The 18,993-nt window shown below is 35.2% G+C and overlaps 1 protein-coding gene across 1 annotated transcript in view; it reads left to right on the forward strand.

Moving 5' to 3' along the window:
- Positions 1-18,993, forward strand: part of LOC111621990 (sodium channel protein 60E-like) — a 150,910-nt gene that overhangs the window by 95,632 nt on the left and 36,285 nt on the right. The window contains exons 15-16 of the mRNA XM_023364281.1: positions 9,650-9,736; positions 9,816-9,989. Of these exons, the coding sequence (XP_023220049.1) occupies positions 9,650-9,736; positions 9,816-9,989 (261 nt within the window). The remainder of the gene's footprint in view (positions 1-9,649; positions 9,737-9,815; positions 9,990-18,993) is intronic.

The raw sequence follows: 18,993 nt of genomic DNA on the forward strand, positions 1-18,993 counted from the left end.
TGACGACTTCTGTAGAGGGACTTCGGATGACGACTGACTTCGGGATCGTTTTCTTTTCTCTTTTTTTTTCCTCTTGGGTTTTTTCCATGAGGTCAGGTGATGGCCTTTAACGGTCGCACATCCAATATGGATTCTCCATCAAAAGTTCCTGGTGACACATCCCTGACTAACTTGATCCGACTCAACAAGGAACAAACTCCGTGGGAAATAAATTTTATGGCTTTTAGCCTAACTCGATAAAACGTTCGAATTTAACCGATTATATTTTCCAAATTAAAATTTAAAATAACACTTTATTGTGGGTCTGTTCATCCCTCACAGAATCATTATCATAGACTATCGTAGATCCCAAGAATATAAACTCCTGGATAGTTTCAAGTTGTTCACATCCAATTGTCATCATGGCTTTGCCTCCGTTGTCAGGAGTTTTGTTTCTTGATATTCAGAAACAGCCCATTGGCCTCACTTCTTGTTTTGACTTTCAGAATTAGTTCTTCAAGATCCTGTTGGTTTTCAGCAAGGAACATAATATTATCTATATAGCGGAGGTTGTTTATATTCCTGCCTCTGACCTAAACACCAATGTTGGATTCATCCAGCTTGGCCCTTCTCATGATTGCCTCAGCATAGATAGATGCTAAATTTAAGAAGCAAAGACAAATCAAAGATAAAGTCAGAGTATATATGATAATACTAGTCAAAGATTTAGAGAGCTTTTATTATATTGGTTCTAAAAGAATCAATGAACAAATTAATAAAGATGTACAACCAGTATTCACTTTCACAATGTGAAAGCGGATACTGGTGATACTTAATGGTACTGGTGGTACTTAAGTTGAGAAAAGATGATAATCTTTTCTCAGCTTATCACATTAAGTAAAATATGAATAGAAAGAATATTTCTCACATTGTATATTGCTACTTTTCCTCTGATGATCAAAATCATAACTACAGTTATTTTACTTATTTATTGGAAAAATTACTTTTCATATCTTCTAGAAAACATATATTCTTAACTTTCCTCAACCTATTTATTATGTGAAACTTCAGACATTACTGAATAGGAAACATTTGATTAAGTTATAATCTTATACAGGATGGTAAGAAAAGGCTCCCCTTGGTCAATTATTTCAAAAACTAATAGGGCAATGTACACCTATTGCTACAGCAGGCATTTGTTAACCTATAGACCTATGTCAGGCATTTGTTAACTTATAGTGCAAATTTCCACCTAATTGTAATCTTGGCTCCTAATAATTATAGGGCAAAATTATCAATTACAAAATCATAGCACATGAAAAAATATGTACTATTACCTTTTAGTGCATTTCAAAATATCAAATGGTATCCTGGAACAGGCTGTTAAATATGGTAGATTAAATGATTCATAACTACTAAATTTTCATTAAATGAAAGATAACTACTGAATTTGCATTAGGAACTGAGATTACAACAGCCCTCCCCAATAGAAAACTGGAGAAGGTGGAAATTTACACCAGTTTAGTAAATGCATGCCATGCTGTACATTAGCAGAAGGTCTACATTGCCTTATTTTTTGAAATAATTGGCCAGGCAGAGACTTTTGTTAACAATCTGTATGTAATATATCCATACATATTGTTTAACAGACAATTATAATACCACAGTTATATATTATATTCAAATTGTATATATTAATAGAAATTAATGAATTAAAATTTCAGGTTATTTATAAATAATTGTGAGGAAATTTAAATTAAATGTGGAAGGTGTGGAAGTGAATTTACAATACAGGTATTCCTTGCTTAATGTGGGATTTGATTAATGCATGAAATTAATTGTAGCAATCCCTTTATATACATGGCAGAAGTTTTAATTAATGTAGCTTTACCAGCTGTCTTTACATAACATAGATGGTATATTTGATTAATGTGATTTTGTTATACGTGTGAGATCCAGGACAGAAGTTGATTTGGGGGTCTGAATGTGGACATCAATTGAGAAATTAAAAATCTATTTTTCAGACATGAATAGGAAGAATTAGGGGTCTCGGTTGAACAATGAATGTTTTTTTAATTATTAAAACAAAGGATGAATTGTATGGAAAGGTCCAAAGTCGAGGGAAACTTGGTTAAAGAGAAGTCGTATTTAGTCACGAAGTTAACTTATCCCATGCCCTCCGACAGGTTTCGAATTGTCACCAGGTAACAAAGGGAGACCAATCAAAAGACGAGTTTGGGGTAAAACTGATAAATACGCACGATTCAAGGACATGACGTTCTTGGTTCTTGGTGCTCTACGTCAGGAATTTTTGTGATCCTGCAGATCAGCAGTGACAGATTTGTCAACTCCTGGGACTTACTGTTGCTCTCCTGTGATGTCTTGCTTCACCCAGATCCACCCATTTGCTGGAGGACATCACTTGAAGCCATGCCGCACACCCCACGGCCGTCTATCTCAACATCCATCATTGAGCGACAGAAGGAAGAACTTCCTACTTAACTTTTATCTTGCTCCCTGAGCTCTGTTACAAAAAAACTTTGCAAACATTGTAAGAAACTTTTTATAATTTAATAAACGGGTTAAATGATGGAAAACCTGTCTCAGTGAATTTTTTGCTCCCACATACGGTCGTTGTGACCCCTTGACCATCTTGACATTTCCAACCCTGTCAGCAACCTTACATACATGGTAACATCAAGGGACCACATTAATCAAGGGATTCCTGTAATATATATGGAGCTGTAATTTAATAATAAGACAATTATTTGGATGTATTATTCTGATCTTGATATTGTAATTATTTAACTTTATAACAGTTATAATATTAAGGCCAAATGATTTGCTGGATTATAACAGGCTATAATATGATTTACTATTTGGTCTATTAGGCAGAATTACTTAATATTTAATTATTAAATAGTAGCCATATAATAGCTTAATATAATCCAGCAGATTGTTTGGCCTTAGTTTCAATAATACAATATATATGTAGTCATGTACTAACTTTATTTTTAAATATTCTATCATAATTTAATAATTTCTTAAACATTCTATTTTGCCTTTGTATACACATTTTTCTTATATATAAATGAATAAAAGTATATTATTGTTAATCTGTTTAATTCTGCCATTTCATGAGAAAAATTTGAATGTGGAAGTTTAAATTATGTTCTAATTAAAAGTCTGTAAATATAAAACAACATAGATATATTTAGAAATTTTCATTAAGTAAATGCATTTTATGAGGAAGCTAAAGCAATACAATGGCATATCACAAGTTAACATATATGCATATCCTACACTATTTTATATGTATATACAGTGCTATTTTTCTTCAAAAAAACTAAGAGGTAGCTCTCACCTCAATAACTCACTAGTTTTAAGATTCTCAGNATTTACTGTATATAGTAATGTAATAATTTGAAGTAGGATTGAAGAAGTTTCTATTAGATATGGGCTAAAAATAAATAAGACAAAGATTGTGTAGGGTGAGAACGACAACAGACTTAACATCAAATATAATGAAAAGATTGTGAATATAGATAAATTTTAATACAGTGGTGCCTCGTATAATGTACGCCTCGAATAACAGACGCTGCGAACAATGGACTTTCTGTTTGGCCGTTACGTGACTCAAGCAACGAACTGGCTGTGAACAACAGACTTTCTGCGAATAAGTACAAATGATGTTTCCACTCTTTTGCCATTGCCAATGACAATGTGCTATTTTTATAATACATTAGTATTATTAGAATATATTACAGTAGAGCATCGTTTATCCGAAAGCTGGTTATCCGAAATGTCCGTTATCTGAAAGCATTCCAGTCGGCAAATTTAAATTTTTGCTAGTGCTGTGGCGCTGCAATCTTCGGCTATTTCTTGGGCTACTCAAATATTTTACGTTTTTTTTTTATTGTTTTTATATTTTTAAATAAATTTATTTTGTTTGTACAAAATAAAAAAAGAATTTTTAACGATACAATAGTCTTCGTTAGGCTTAACATCGACGAAAATTCAATGCGAAGCTACATGCAACGGAAAGAAATTTCAACATGGGATAAATTAATATATTTTTTCGTACATGATTCGTTATCCGAAAAATAAGTTATCCGAACCACCCCAGTCCCCAATTGATTCGGATAAACGACGCTCTACTGTATTAGTATATCTGAAGTACAGAGCTCCCGTTGGGATTTGGCTTGCTCCCTTATTTATTATGTACATCACCTCAGTGCAGAGTATTTACATTTATTCAAGTATTGTGCAAATCATGGCTTCTAAAAAAACAGAAAGGTGATTTCAATTGAAACAAAGCAAGAAATCATCAGAAGGAATGAAAGTTGGCAAACACTTCCTTGTCAAATGGGGAGAGGTTCAGGAGTTTACCAACACTTATTATCCAAACAGAGCTGAGGCCAACAGGATCAATGAATTCTACAATGACACCCTTGCCCGTCATTTCCGACAGGTGTTGAAGAAGAGAGAGAAACAGACCACCTTGGACATGTTTTTCAAGAAGCCAGCAGGGAAAAAACAAAAGATGGAACAAGAGGAGTTGACCCTGCAAGCTCCGGTAGCCTCTCCTAAATCTGACTCCGATTAAAAAACAATAAAAAGAGACCTGCTGCAATGTGTAAAAAGTCTGTATCTGTATGAATGTGTGAAGAAAGTGTTCCTCCACCTCTTCCTCACAACATCTGACTACCAGCATAATCGGTGACTGCTCCATTTTCATTTTTTTGTTATGGTACAGTACGGTTATTTTATGCTGCGGAATGAATTATATGTTTTAAGATGTATTTCTATGGGAAAATGCGTTTCGTATAACGGACTTTTCACTTAACGGACATGCACCTGGAATGGATTAAGTACGTTATACGAGGCACCACTGTATCTAGAAAGCTGAATAACAAAAAAGAAAAAAAATAGGACTCAGTCTGTGATATACAGTTTAGAATAGAGAAAAGAAAAGGCAAACTTTTTACAAATTAAAAAAGTAATCACAAACAAGTGGTATCTCAAGAAAGTTGAAAATTAAAATTATTGGAAATTTGAATTGGAGTAAGGAGTTAGTTATGAAATGACTTTGAACAAGAGGGAAATAAATGTGGTTTAAGCATTTGAAATGTCATGCTTCAGATGGTTAGGGAAAATAAGTTATATAGACTAAGTAATGAATGATAAGTGCTAGAAAGAATATGAGAAAAGAGAAAGTTTTTACAATAATAGACAGTGAAAAGAAAGAAAAATTTTTGAGAACATGTATTGAGGATCTTAGGAGCTATTATTAAAATGGCTATAAGGAAAAAAGTTGAATAAGAAAAGAATGGTTTGACAACATAAAGCAGTTGACAGGAATCAGGTTGGAAATTAAATTAGACAGATATATACAGAAGAAAACAACTGAATATGTTCAGTCTTTTATATAGAAAATGCAACTTAGGGACAGACAGAAAGATTATAATAATATATATGTGACGGTCCAAAACTCTTTTGTTTTAGAACAGTATCACTTTTCTAATAAACTTCATGATTAGGTAAAAAGGGAAAAAGAGGGACTTCTGCGGTCAATGACCGAGATGATCTCCTCGAAAAAAATCGTTAGTATATCAATTAAAGAAATCTCCTCCATTTGTTTAAAGGTAATTCTATAGACGTTAATATCAACAAGACGGGAATAAGAGATGTTTTTACCCCCTCTTTGGTTGCACGTGACACGTGGTTACGGCAATAAATCGCCTCCTTCGTAGCCAAACGCGACGTTTAATATAAACAATATCTAGATAGTTGACCAGGTTAAAGAAATTATTGTCAGATGAATATTAATTTATGGATGAGAGCCGTCAAACCTATAGAAATTTATATTATAAAATCATATCTTCTAGACACTGATAGCAATAAATTAAACAAACTTCTCTATGTCAATTGTCAGTACAAGCTAGGTCTAGACATCAACACACGAACAGGTGTGCGTATAAATCATGAATGATGTCATAGTTCTCACCCCCTCAAAAATAGTATAAAGAGGGTTTGGACGCAGTCCACAAGGCGGACATTCACAAGGCGGACCTCGACTGCCACATCTACTGACCAATACCGCCATACTGCCATGACGATCCAGGAACGTTTTTACCAACGACCCATATTACGGATCGGGAACTTAGAGGTATTTGTTTTTGGATATCTATTTGTATACTCTCTCTCTGCGAATTCTCTCTCTGAGAAATCTCTCTTCTAGAGATCTCTCTGTCATCTCTTAACTTAGAGAATAGAGATTAGATGTTTCATAAGAAAGAATCATTGTCGCGATATAGAATAGAATTTTTGTAGATCTTCACCTTAGCCTTTGATATGTACTATTTTATAGTTGTTTATTAAATGTGTTATTCTTGTTCAACCTGTGTATTCATTTGGGAACCTGTCAACTTACTCACTGACCTCCCCACTCAATTTCATTTCGCCCTCCTATAAAGCCATCCTCTGACAGAGCCGCCGGTAAGTGGGGACAACTAACCCCCTCGGTTCTCACATATATAAACATCCCAAGAATCTGATGTATTAATAATTATCCAACCGTCAGCCAAATTAATCAGGCAGAAATTATGCTACAGATATTAAATAGAAATAACATGATTAGAACAATTAGAGGTAGACATTACGAACTATCTTTAAATGAAAGTAGTAACTATAATTTAAATTTAGAATAGTCTAGAAGAAAAGAATTGGCCCAGAGTGGGAGTCAAACCCACAACCTCCACTTACCATGAGGTTTGCTGACCAGTTACACCACCTGGATTTCCAAGCAATTCCTCCCTTCTAGATATATTTAAACTTTAGATATAACCATCCATTGGTTACCTATGGTACTGACTGGGGATGTATTCAATGCCCATTGGCCTACTCCAATATGGCACTCAGTCAGTTATCACTTTACCTGGCGTGTTATATATATGAATACCCCAAGAACCTGATGTATTAATAATCATCCAATCGTCAGCCAAATTAATCAGGCAGATTTTATGCAAACAACATGTGAAGTAAGTGTTAAAATAAGATTCTAAACAAAGAATGTAATATCACATTAGCAGTAATGTGTTAAATTTTACAACTATCATAATTAAACTATATATCTATATTGGAAATCATCCTTGGCACAAAAATAGCAAATTTATCAACACCTTATTTGCTGAGAAAAACATATCTATGTTAATAAAGATGGTTGTTAAAGCCTCATTAATTAAAACTTCTGCACATATATAAAGTGATTACAAATAACTCAAGAAAAACTTCCCAAAAAAAGATAGTGTTACCTACCTAAAGAATGGAAAGAAAGAAGGAATTCACTTTAATCAATAAAGTTTTTTATGAAAGAAGCTTAGACAGTTTATAGAAAAATTGCTTTTCAAATGGGTGTATTAGTATCCAAGTTTTATCAACTTTTCAACATATAATCTAATTGATACCAATCAATCTTTTTTATTCATTACTAAAATCATAGTAATTTACATAAAATTTGACATGCTTACAGATATTTAATATGAATACATGAAATTATTATTTATAATTTTGATATTTTTGAGGAATGCACCAACATGATTATACAAAATTAGTTAACAAACTTAGAAATATAAAACTTAGTGCTAATAGTTTCATACTGTACTATAACAACAAAAAGCAATTTACCAAACAGAAATGTTGAGATAATTATTGAGATTTTTAAAAAATCCCTAAAATTTAAGATAAAAATATAAAGACTAATAAAAAAGTTAATTTAGTTTAACGTCCAGTCCCGAGTTAACTCAGGCATGTTACATAGCATTACAAAAAATGCGGTCCTTTCGGCCCCCCAATTTTTTTTTTTTGATTTTTGGAATGTTTTTTAAGTCTCCAAATTTTTTCAAAAATTTTTACCCGCGCAAAAAATTTTATTGCGATTTTAATTAGCCTTTGATAAGGCTCAATTCAGGCTTAATTGTTTTATAATGGGATTTTTTTATCAAAATTAATTAATCGTTCTAAAGTTGTAGTGCACGGATTTGACTTCGGTAAAGTTATTTAAAGCTACTTTCTGATGTCAAAAACGACCTCCGATAGTTTTTTAATTTTTTTAATTAATAGATTTTATTATATATAAATTTAATTAATTAGGGGGTTGGAAATCGCAATAAAATTTTCCCTAATTAATATTCACCCTACTTTAAACCCTTGTCCTCCCGAGACGTCTATGAGAATGCCCCGGGAAATCCGACTCCAGCTGTTCTCAAGGTCATCCAGCTGTGTAAACAATGACTCATCAGTGTCAAATTTCACAGAAAGGCGAGACAAAGGAAAATAAAATTTGAAGCTTTTCTTCAAAATTAACGCATTTCTTTCGTTTTTTTTTCAGTTTTAAGTATTTTTTATGCTTAATTACATTATAATTAATAACAGGTGGGCGTTAAGAGGTTAAATACATAAAATAAAATTTTTATCCTCCTTCAAAAAAGTAAGAAAAAAATTAGAAATTAGTACATCAGATTTGTAATTATTATCAATGCTTATGAATATTATCTAAATATATAAAATTACTTGACCTGACTGATTGACTGAGTGATTGATTCATCATTGCCCAGAGCAAACCACTGAACCTAAAGAAGTGAAATTTGGTACACAGTTAGGGTATGCCATGAAAATGCACACTAAGAAGGGATTTTTCAAAATTTCCCTGCGGAGGGAAAGCGAGAGGATTAAGGCGTAACCTGAAAAACGGCTTCTACTGTGCTATTTTAGATGCGATTTTTTGTTTTCAACTATGTTTAGTCTTCATTAAGTACTTAGGTGTATTAAATTGATAATATTTCAGGCATTGTTATAAATATTTCTATATATTTCAATTTTTTAACCAAATGTTCAAACCATTTTAAATCTGAATTTGTTATTGCATATTGGTTCAATTATAGAACGATTGTAAATGTTCCAGAAAATTGATCAAATTGAAAACAGTTCATTTGATTCTTAGCAATTCTCATCATTCTCAGCAGTAGGTGTTATACTATAACAATTATTGTGGTTGTTGAAATACTGAATATAAATAGTGTTTGCTTGCAAAATCTGTACGGGCGAAGTCATGAGTAACAGCTAGTTCATCAATAAAGTTCTATAGTGTTTTAATTAGTTAAAAACATGAACCTCTAAAATTTTTGAATGTGGATCAAATTTAATACATAACAATATTAAACATGAATAATGAGATCACTTATTGCTATACCCTACAATAATTAATCTGTTTTATTTATGTTAACTCGATTTTATTGTTTTTATATATCCTTTTTATATTTAATAAGTGATATATGGAAATATATGATTAATCATTTATGTTTGGAGATCCATATCTTCAAATGTCAATAATTTATACTTCTATAGACCAGATGGTATAGGATTAAAAAAATTGATGAAAATAATAAGTTCTTTTGATTTAATTAATATATATCTAATTTTTTAAAATTTATTTTAAAGGACAACAAAAACCAATCTTTAGAAGTTATAGCTACAAAAAGATGCTATGATGGACAAGAAACTTCATGTAAATATGTATAATTAATATGTTGTATTATTGATTTTGTTTATAAAAATACTGAATAGTTTATTACTACTTTTAGTTCATATTTTCTTATCAAAATTTAATCAGTGGAGAAAGATTGCATTAATAATTGTTAATCATAAAGCTTTTGAATGGATCATTCTTTTATTTATTTTTGCTAGTAGTGGCTTATTGGTAAGTATATAATAATTTTTCCACAAATTAAAAATATAATCTATGCAACTTAATCATTTTTAAATGTAATATTTTCTAGTGTTTTGAAGATATTTATCTTCCTCAAAGACCAACATGGCAATTGGCTATATCATATTTAAATTATATTTTCACTGGAATATTTGTTCTGGAAATGCTATTAAAGTGGACAGCATTTGGATTTATTAAATATTTTACTAATTTTTGGACAATAATGGATTTTATTATAGTATTAGTAAGTTTATAATAAATATTCTATCATAATTTAATAATTTCTTAAACATTCTATTTTGCCTTTGTATACACATTTTTCTTATATATAAATGAATAAAAGTATATTATTGTTAATCTGTTTAATTCTGCCATTTCATGAGAAAAATTTGAATGTGGAAGTTTAAATTATGTTCTAATTAAAAGTCTGTAAATATAAAACAACATAGATATATTTAGAAATTTTCATTAAGTAAATGCATTTTATGAGGAAGCTAAAGCAATACAATGGCATATCACAAGTTAACATATATGCATATCCTACACTATTTTATATGTATATACAGTGCTATTTTTCTTCAAAAAAACTAAGAGGTAGCTCTCACCTCAATAACTCACTAGTTTTAAGATTCTCAGCAGAAAAGAATAAAAAATTAGATAAACAAAATTTATTTGTATTAAATTAATTTGTGAAACTTGTTTAAAAATAAGAATAAAGAAATTTAGACAATTAAATTGTGATGGCAGACTTTTTCATTAAATGTATATGGAAATTTTTCAAAGAATAAGCTCTGCTGAGACTAATAATCTAAGTTTCATCTTATGTAGTCTGTTTTAATCAGGAGATAAAGATCAATGCATTCAAAACACTTTAATCACACTTGTTGTGGCAGCAATGCATTTCGGAATTGAAAAAAAAATCATCCCCTCTTCAGGCTACATTGTATACAGCTGACATTAACAATTAAAAAGCAAAAATTAAGATATAAAACACTGACTTGAAACAATTCAAAATCCATTTTCTACAAAACACAGTTAACATTTTCCTGCGATGCAATAAGTGTTTTTTATACATTATATACCAAATTTTGTGTAAGAAAATTTTGTCACAGACTGATTACAAAACAGAATTTTTCAGCTTTTTCAGTTAGTGTATGGTTTTTATGTTTGAGTTTTATACATACCTATGAAATTTTTATTTTTATGTTAATTTTTATAGTTTTTTTATATGAAAAAATCTTGGAAGGAATGTATAAAAAGCACTTATTGCCTTGCATGGAAATGTTAACTGTGTTTTTAGAAAATGGATTTTAAATTGTTTCAGGTCAGTGTTTTATATCTTAATTTTTGCTCTTTAATTGTTTATGTTAATTTTGGCTGTATACTTTATAGCCTGAAGAGGGGATGATTTTTTTCAATCCCGAAATGCATTGCTGCTATAATAAGTGTGATTAAAGTGTTTTGAATGCATTGATCTATGTCTCCTGATTAAAACAGACTACATAAGATGAAACTTAGATTATTAGTCTCAGCAGAGGTTATTCTTTGAAAAATTTCTACATACTGTACATATATAAATAATTACTCAAAACATATATTGTAGTTCACTTTTATATTCATATGATATTATCTGGTTTATTGATTTCATGAGATTTCTCACTGAAATGTTATTCCCAAGCAATTAGAGAGTGATAGTAATTTATTTTTGTTGTTGTCTATACAAGTACTCATTTTATTACAATGTTAATATTTGCTACTATTGAGAATGCAATTATCTGTATGCAAACAGAAATGGCATCAGCAAGCAAGGGTGGATCTAATTTTTTTGGGGCCTAGGGCTTATTGAAGTCCAATAGGTCCCATTTTTTGTTAATACAAATAATACTATAAATTATCATTATTATTATATTATTAATATTAACTACTTTTTACTATATGACAAGTGCTCGTTGGTAATGAAAAAGTATTAAAAATTTATGATGATGATTCAATTTTTGTGGTCCCTTGACACTTGGGGATCCAGGGCTTAAGCCCTATTAGTCCTTATGTAGATCTGCCAAAAGCAAGTAATCCAAATAAGGAGCTTATTTTCTAACTTTTTTCTGTCCTGTGGGTACTAAGAAGTGCCATTTTAATCAGCTTGGGTTCAGCCTGACCTACAATGGAGACAACCAGGTAGTATGAGAGACAATAACAGACATATCTTGCACAAGTCACTCATGAAAAATTCCTAGGGTTTCTTAGATGGATTGATGTAGGTCTTCCAAAGCAGCAGACTGACACCTTTACTGTTTCAGTCATTTAGACAACAAATAACATGCTATAACAGTAGAGATGATAACTGATATATCAGAATTGGTATAAACCAATCCTATCTTTTTTCAATACACATTCTTCACATTGTTTTACCATGACAGGCATTTGAACACAGTTAAGGATTGCATTACAGTAGAGCGTCGTTTATCCGAAAGTCAGTTATCCAAAACATCAGTTATACAAAAGAATTCCAGTCAGCAAATTTAAATTTTTGCTAGTGCTGTGGCGCTGCAATCTTTGTCTATATCTTGGGCTACTCCAATATTTTTTTGATTGATGTGTGTGTTTTAGCTGGCAGCACTGGTAATTTTGTGTGTCATGCTGAATCAAACATTTTTGATACTAGATTAACTTCTAAAGTATAATTTTTTTTGTTTTTATATTTTTCAATATATTTATTTTGTTTGTAAAAAATAAAGAAATAATTTTTAACGATACAATAGCCACGATTATTATTTTAAAAAGTTTACATTAGGCTTAACATCGACNCAAACGATTCTTGATTCGAACTTTCTCCGTAATTTTCTCGATGGATCGATCATCCGCTGTCCTTTTCCTCTCCAAAATGAATCCTGTCCCAGATGCCCGTCTGCTCACTTCCTCGTCTACTTCGAGAGTGACCCTTTTCTCTCCCTCTCTGCCTCAGGGCCAATCCTCCCTCTCTGGCCTCGTTCTCGTCGATGTCCCCCCCCAACAAACAGGAAGTGAAGAGTGGAAAGACAAAGAAGTGAGAAGACAAAGAACACAAGAAAGAATTGTTATTACTAGACTTATGACTATCGCGTATACAATAATATGGCATTATGCCACATACGTTCCCCCGACAAAAGTGTTAATTGCCACTGTGCAATCTTCGATAATTCACCTTATTTCCGCGTAAATAATAATCGTGACGGGGCTTAGGAGAAACGTGGACTGCATCATTTATATCCGGCGAATCGTCTATACACTGGACCGTTTCCTGACGTTGTGGTAGTTGATCTTGTTCTAGCCTTGAGGGTCCATTCGGGGGTTGAAAAATAATTGGCATTTCATCTTCATCCTCATCGGAATGTGCGGTTTCTCTAGCACCCAAACTTCTTCGCGTCCTCCCATTATGCCTTGTCCCGACAGTCACGGGTACTTGATACGTTTTTAACCGGTCGACGTGAACAGTCATACGGTTATTGCTGGAATTATTCTCAATCTCCACCGTCACGGGACCTAGGATACGGGATATGCGAAAAGGACCGAGATACTTGGAGGAGAATTTTCCGTAACGTCTCCCTTTGTTCTTTCGCAAAAGCCAGACACGTTGACCTACCTCCCAATCCCGGTCTTTCCTCCCTTGGTTAATGCGGTCTCGGCCCCTTTTATTCTTATCTCTTCCGCTTTCGTATGCCATTTCGCAAATACATTTTAGTCTTTTCTTCCACTCCCAAAATGATTCGTTGACGATTTCACCCTCTATGTCATTTGGGAATGTCCATGGGAGGCGGGGGTCATATCCGTACAACAGGAAAGCGGGCGTTTCACCTGTCGATGAGTGTGTGGCATTATTGTAAGCGAACACAGCGGGGGGCACGAACGTATCCCAATCCTTGTTATTACCTCGCGATATGCGGGATATGATTTTTACGATAGTTTTGTTTAAGCGCTCACATACCGAATTTGCGCAAGGGCGGTATGCAGTGGTCAGATTATGTTGTATGGACAGGGACTCGCAGACCTCGTGAAATAACTGAGAAGTAAAGTTGCCCCCCCTGTCTGAAACAATGACTTCTGGACAACCGTAACAACAAATCACACGATCAAAGAGGACATCAGTAATGGTTTGGGCCGATTGATCATGTATGGGACAAATTTCGGCAAACCTAGTATAGAGATCAATGATAGACATAAGATAACGATGCCCTCTAGGCGTAGTATTGAGAGGACCAATAATATCCACAGCAATCTTTTGGAACGGGAAGTTTGCCGTTTCGGTTTCCTTGAAAGGAGCACGGATGCGATGAACGTTATGCTGTTGGCATATGGTGCAAGATTTAATGTAAATTTTTACATGGGCAGACAGGTTCCTAATGTGGTAGTTCCGATCAATGAGGTTACAAGTCTTTTCAATACCTAGGTGACCAGCCAAATTGGAAGCATGGAACGCACCTATAACTTCGTTGATCATGCTCTTCCCTACGCACGGGCGTTTCCAATGGCGCAAACCATAAGGTCCCGGCTTAACGTTGACGAGTATACCCCCTTCTAACTGGTACTCAGGTTGGATATCGGTGTTCAGAGTTAGATTATTAGTACTATGATTCGTCATATGTGCCTTCATTTTGTTGAGGAACTCGTCACCTTCCTGCGACTCGATAATCCGATTCCAAAAGTCATCACTCACTCTATTCATGTCATATCTTACAATCCTCCCAGAATTTTCATCATTGATAGGGCGTGAAAGTAAATCGGCAACTGGGTTGTGTTTCCCTTTCACGTGATGGACTTTTATATCATAATCCGTTAACTCCATGGACCAGCGCATAAGGCGTTTATTGTGGTTATGCATGTTGCTGACGTATATTAAGGGCTTGTGGTCGGAATACACACTTATGGTATGACCTAGGACGAGGGGTCTGAAGTGGCGTAGCGCCATTATAATTGACAAACACTCTTTCTCCACTGTAGCATAGTTCATTTCGGCCCCCCGGAATTTCCTGCTAAAATAACCAACAGGGACGAGACCCCCGTCTCTCAGTTGACCTAACACAGCCCCTGCACTATTGTCCGAGGCATCAGTGTACAGGCAGAACGGGTTGTTGAAATCAGGGTGAGCCAGTAGGGGAGGGTTTGTGAGGATAGTTTTGAATCTTTCAAACGATGCTTGACATTCCTCACTCCAGTTAAAACCTCTTCCCTTTTTTGTTAACTCAATCAAAGGGAGGGCTAATTCGGCAAAGTTGGGGATAAATCCCCTGAAAAACCCGACCATCCCAAGGAAGGCACGTACTTGTCTAACATTTTCCGGATGGCTAAGATCAGTAATGGCGGATACATTATTAGGGTCAGGGCGGATCCCATTCTTATCGATCACGTGCCCTAGGTAACGCACCTCGTTCATGATCAATTTACTTTTCCTTGGATGTAACTTTAAATTGGCACTATCAAGGATGCTCAGTACTTTATCGAGAAGATCCATATGTTCGTCGAGAGTACGGGAAAATAACACAACATCGTCCTGGAATACGTAGCAACTGATTCCCAGGAACTGACCCAGTAGGGTTGACATGACGTATTGGAAGAATCTCCCACTGTTTTTCGCTCCCTGGGGTAATCTGCACATCTGATATTTTCCCCACGGAGTGGAGAATGCAAAAACGTGACGAATGGAGGGGTCAAGGGGAATTTGAAAATACCCCGATTTGAGATCTAAAACCGAGAAATACTGGCTCCCATGGAGTCTACTCAGGATTTCATCGACCCTCGCTATGGGAAAGTCCTGGGAAAGGGTAACTTCATTAACCCGTCTAAGGTCGAGGGTCATACGAAGCTCCCCCGACTCCTTTTTAATGATATAAATAGGGGAGTTCCAAGCAGAGGAACTCTCCTCTACGATGCCAGCCTCTAAGTACGAATCTAACATGGTTTTTAGTTCTTTAAGATAGCACTCAGGAATACGATACTGCTTTGTATAGACCAGCCTCTCAGCCTCGACGATGGGCTTATGAGAGAACCTTGTGGTACCTCTTAACTCGGAGAGAGATGTGGCAAAGCAATTAGGGTGTTTATTCAAGATATCATACAGCCTTTCTTTATTCTGGGATTCTAGGTGGCTCAGATCCATGGCCGCCTTCGGAGTATCATTAACGTAAATAACAGGGGATGTGCGAGCGTCACCACTCCCACAGGACTCGTTATGTACCATTCCTCTCACACTATCAATAATATCGGGGAATTTACTTATCACATCCATGCCGATTATAGCACTATAATCAACATGGTCAGGGAAATTCATGCACGCGATGGTAGTCTCCTGAAGACGATGACCCTGCGCTATGGTACAACGTAATATTCTTTCACACTCAGTAACACTGCCATTTATCCCCCTTATCCCTATTTTATCATTTCCAATAGTAGCGCGGCTGATCTCTGTCAGGGGTATCTGGTTGAGAATCTCAGAGCTTATTAAAGACCTTTCGGCACCTGTATCGACAAGAAAAGTGATACCCCAATTATCTATACTGCCCCTAATGAGGTGAAGGCCAGTTATGGAACGGGTAACTTCGTCCGCCAGATTTAGCTGTATGCACGGAGCACTATACTGGCTATCCTGGTGCTCCTCTACTAGTTTAAATTACGGCGACCACGTGTCGGGCAACTGCGGGCGAAGTGACCCCTTTTTCCGCAATTGAAACATTTCCTATCATTGGTCACTTTATCCCCTTCATGGACGCTCACAAGCCTGTTAACCGCATCCGTTAAAGCGTCGATTTTCTTTTCTAAGTTGTCTAGTTTGGGTCCTTTGTCCTCCTTAGGAGTCGTAATGACCTTGTTCTTTTTACAAGTCGCCTCCTCCTCCTCTCCCATCGCAGTATATACCCCTTTAGGCTGATTCGCACTGTTATACTCGACTTTGATTCTTTCTTCTATCTCCGCCATTTCGAACGCTTCATCAAGGGATTTGGGAGCTCGTCTCATCACGTTAGCCCTTATACGATGGCACAGTCCCTTCACGAATCTTTCCATTATAATTTCGTCACGCAGAGCGATTATTTTGAGGTGACTACTCACAGCGCGGGATAGAAGTGTCCTAGTGCGTACAATATAATCGGTAACAGACTCGTTGTTCCCTTGTTTTAGATTCAGTAACTGATCAACTATATTTTTTTCCGCTGTCTTCCTCTTATCAAAACACTTGATCAAATCCCTTTTGATTTCATCGTATGATTGCGGGTATTGTTCTAATAAGCAAAAAAAGGTGCTCAAGGGTTCGCCTTTTAGCCTGGCTTGTACAACGGCGATTTTCACCACGTTATTCCACCCCGCGAGGTTAGCTATGTTTTCGATAGTTTGGAAAAATTGTATTATATTAACGGAGTCGCTGGGGGAGTTTGAGAACGTTGGGATCATCCCGAGGAATCCGGTCACAACAAAAGCGGGGTTACTGATACTTCCGCTGCTCTGGACCGAGCTCTCTACCGGAGTATTATTATCCATAATAATGGACACCACGTGTGCTTCAATAAAGACAAACTAATGATAATGTGATAACACCGCACAATGGCAACAAAGAAACCGTGTACACGTGTGAGGTTAGAGCGGGAATCCTGTCGCGGACGCCATTGTTAAAATATGGAGTGCAAAGAACCCCTGAATGGACAACAAAAAAAAATACAGGAAAACACAGGATTTATTCGTGGACAAAATTTATATACAAGCGCCCACTATAATTTTATGGGGTAATAGAAATTGAGTACACAGAATTCCTACTCGACCTCACTCGCGTACAACGGGAGACAAAAGTCTTATGCACGTGGTGTTACAATCGAATGAAGGTTCGCGACAATAGAATACAATTACTAACTTAATTATTATGGTTATAACTACCTTACGAACTAAGATTAAACTATGGAAAGATGATAGTAAGCACAGATAGGAAGACGTATAGAAAAGTTAGAAAAAAAAGGGTACCCAGGATATTCGGATGTGATATCTTTCTGTGGGAGGGGGAAACTATAATTCAGCCTGAAGACGCAAACGATTCTTGATTCGANAAAATAAAGAAATAATTTTTAACGATACAATAGCCACGATTATTATTTTAAAAAGTTTACATTAGGCTTAACATCGACAAAAATTCAATGCGAAGCGACACACAATGGAGAAAAATTTCAACACGGGATAGGTTAATATATTTTTTCATACATAATCGGTTATCTGAAAAATAAGTTATCCGAACAACCCCAGTCCCCAATTGATTCGGATAAGTGACGCTCTACTGTATTTGTAAACAATTTATAAATGATCAGTAAAATCTTCATCTGTAAATATATTGATAATTTGATATTTTTCGTGAGTAAATTTGGTACAAATAGATAGACATGTATAAAGCTTGCTGACTGGGAAAGGGTGAGTCAGTTAGACACAAGTCAAGATGTTTAAGGGGTTTGGAATGGTATGTGGGTGTGGTGGACACACACTGACTCAGGCACCATCACAACTTTAATTGTTAAAATATGGAGTGCAAAGAACCCCTGAATGGACAACAAAAAAATACAGGAAAACACAGGATTTATTCGTGGACAAAATTTATATACAAGCGCCCACTATAATTTTATGGGGTAATAGAAATTGAGTACACAGAATTCCTACTCGACCTCACTCGCGTACAACGGGAGACAAAAGTCTTATGCACGTGGTGTTACAATCGAATGAAGGTTCGCGACAATAGAATACAATTACTAACTTAATTATTATGGTTATAACTACCTTACGAACTAAGATTAAACTATGGAAAGACGATAGTAAGCACAGATAGGAAGACGTATAGAAAAGTTAGAAAAAAAAAAGGGTACCCAGGATATTCGGATGTGATATCCTTCTGTGGGAGGGGGAAACTATAATTCAGCCTGAAGACGCAAACGATTCTTGATTCGAACTTTCTCCGTAATTTTCTCGATGGATCGATCATCCGCTGTCCTTTTCCTCTCCAAAATGAATCCTGTCCCAGATGCCCGTCCGCTCACTTCCTCGTCTACTTCGAGAGTGACCCTTTTCTCTCCCTCTCTGCCTCAGGGCCAATCCTCCCTCTCTGGCCTCGTTCTCGTCGATGTCCCCCCCCCAACAAACAGGAAGTGAAGAGTGGAAAGACAAAGAAGTGAGAAGACAAAGAACACAAGAAAGAATTGTTATTACTAGACTTATGATTATCGCGTATACAATAATATGGCATTATGCCACAT

This window comes from Centruroides sculpturatus, unplaced genomic scaffold (genome assembly GCF_000671375.1).
Source record: "Centruroides sculpturatus isolate CEXI.00-Female unplaced genomic scaffold, Cexi_2.0 scaffold82, whole genome shotgun sequence".
Classification (NCBI taxonomy): Eukaryota; Metazoa; Arthropoda; class Arachnida; order Scorpiones; family Buthidae; genus Centruroides; species Centruroides sculpturatus.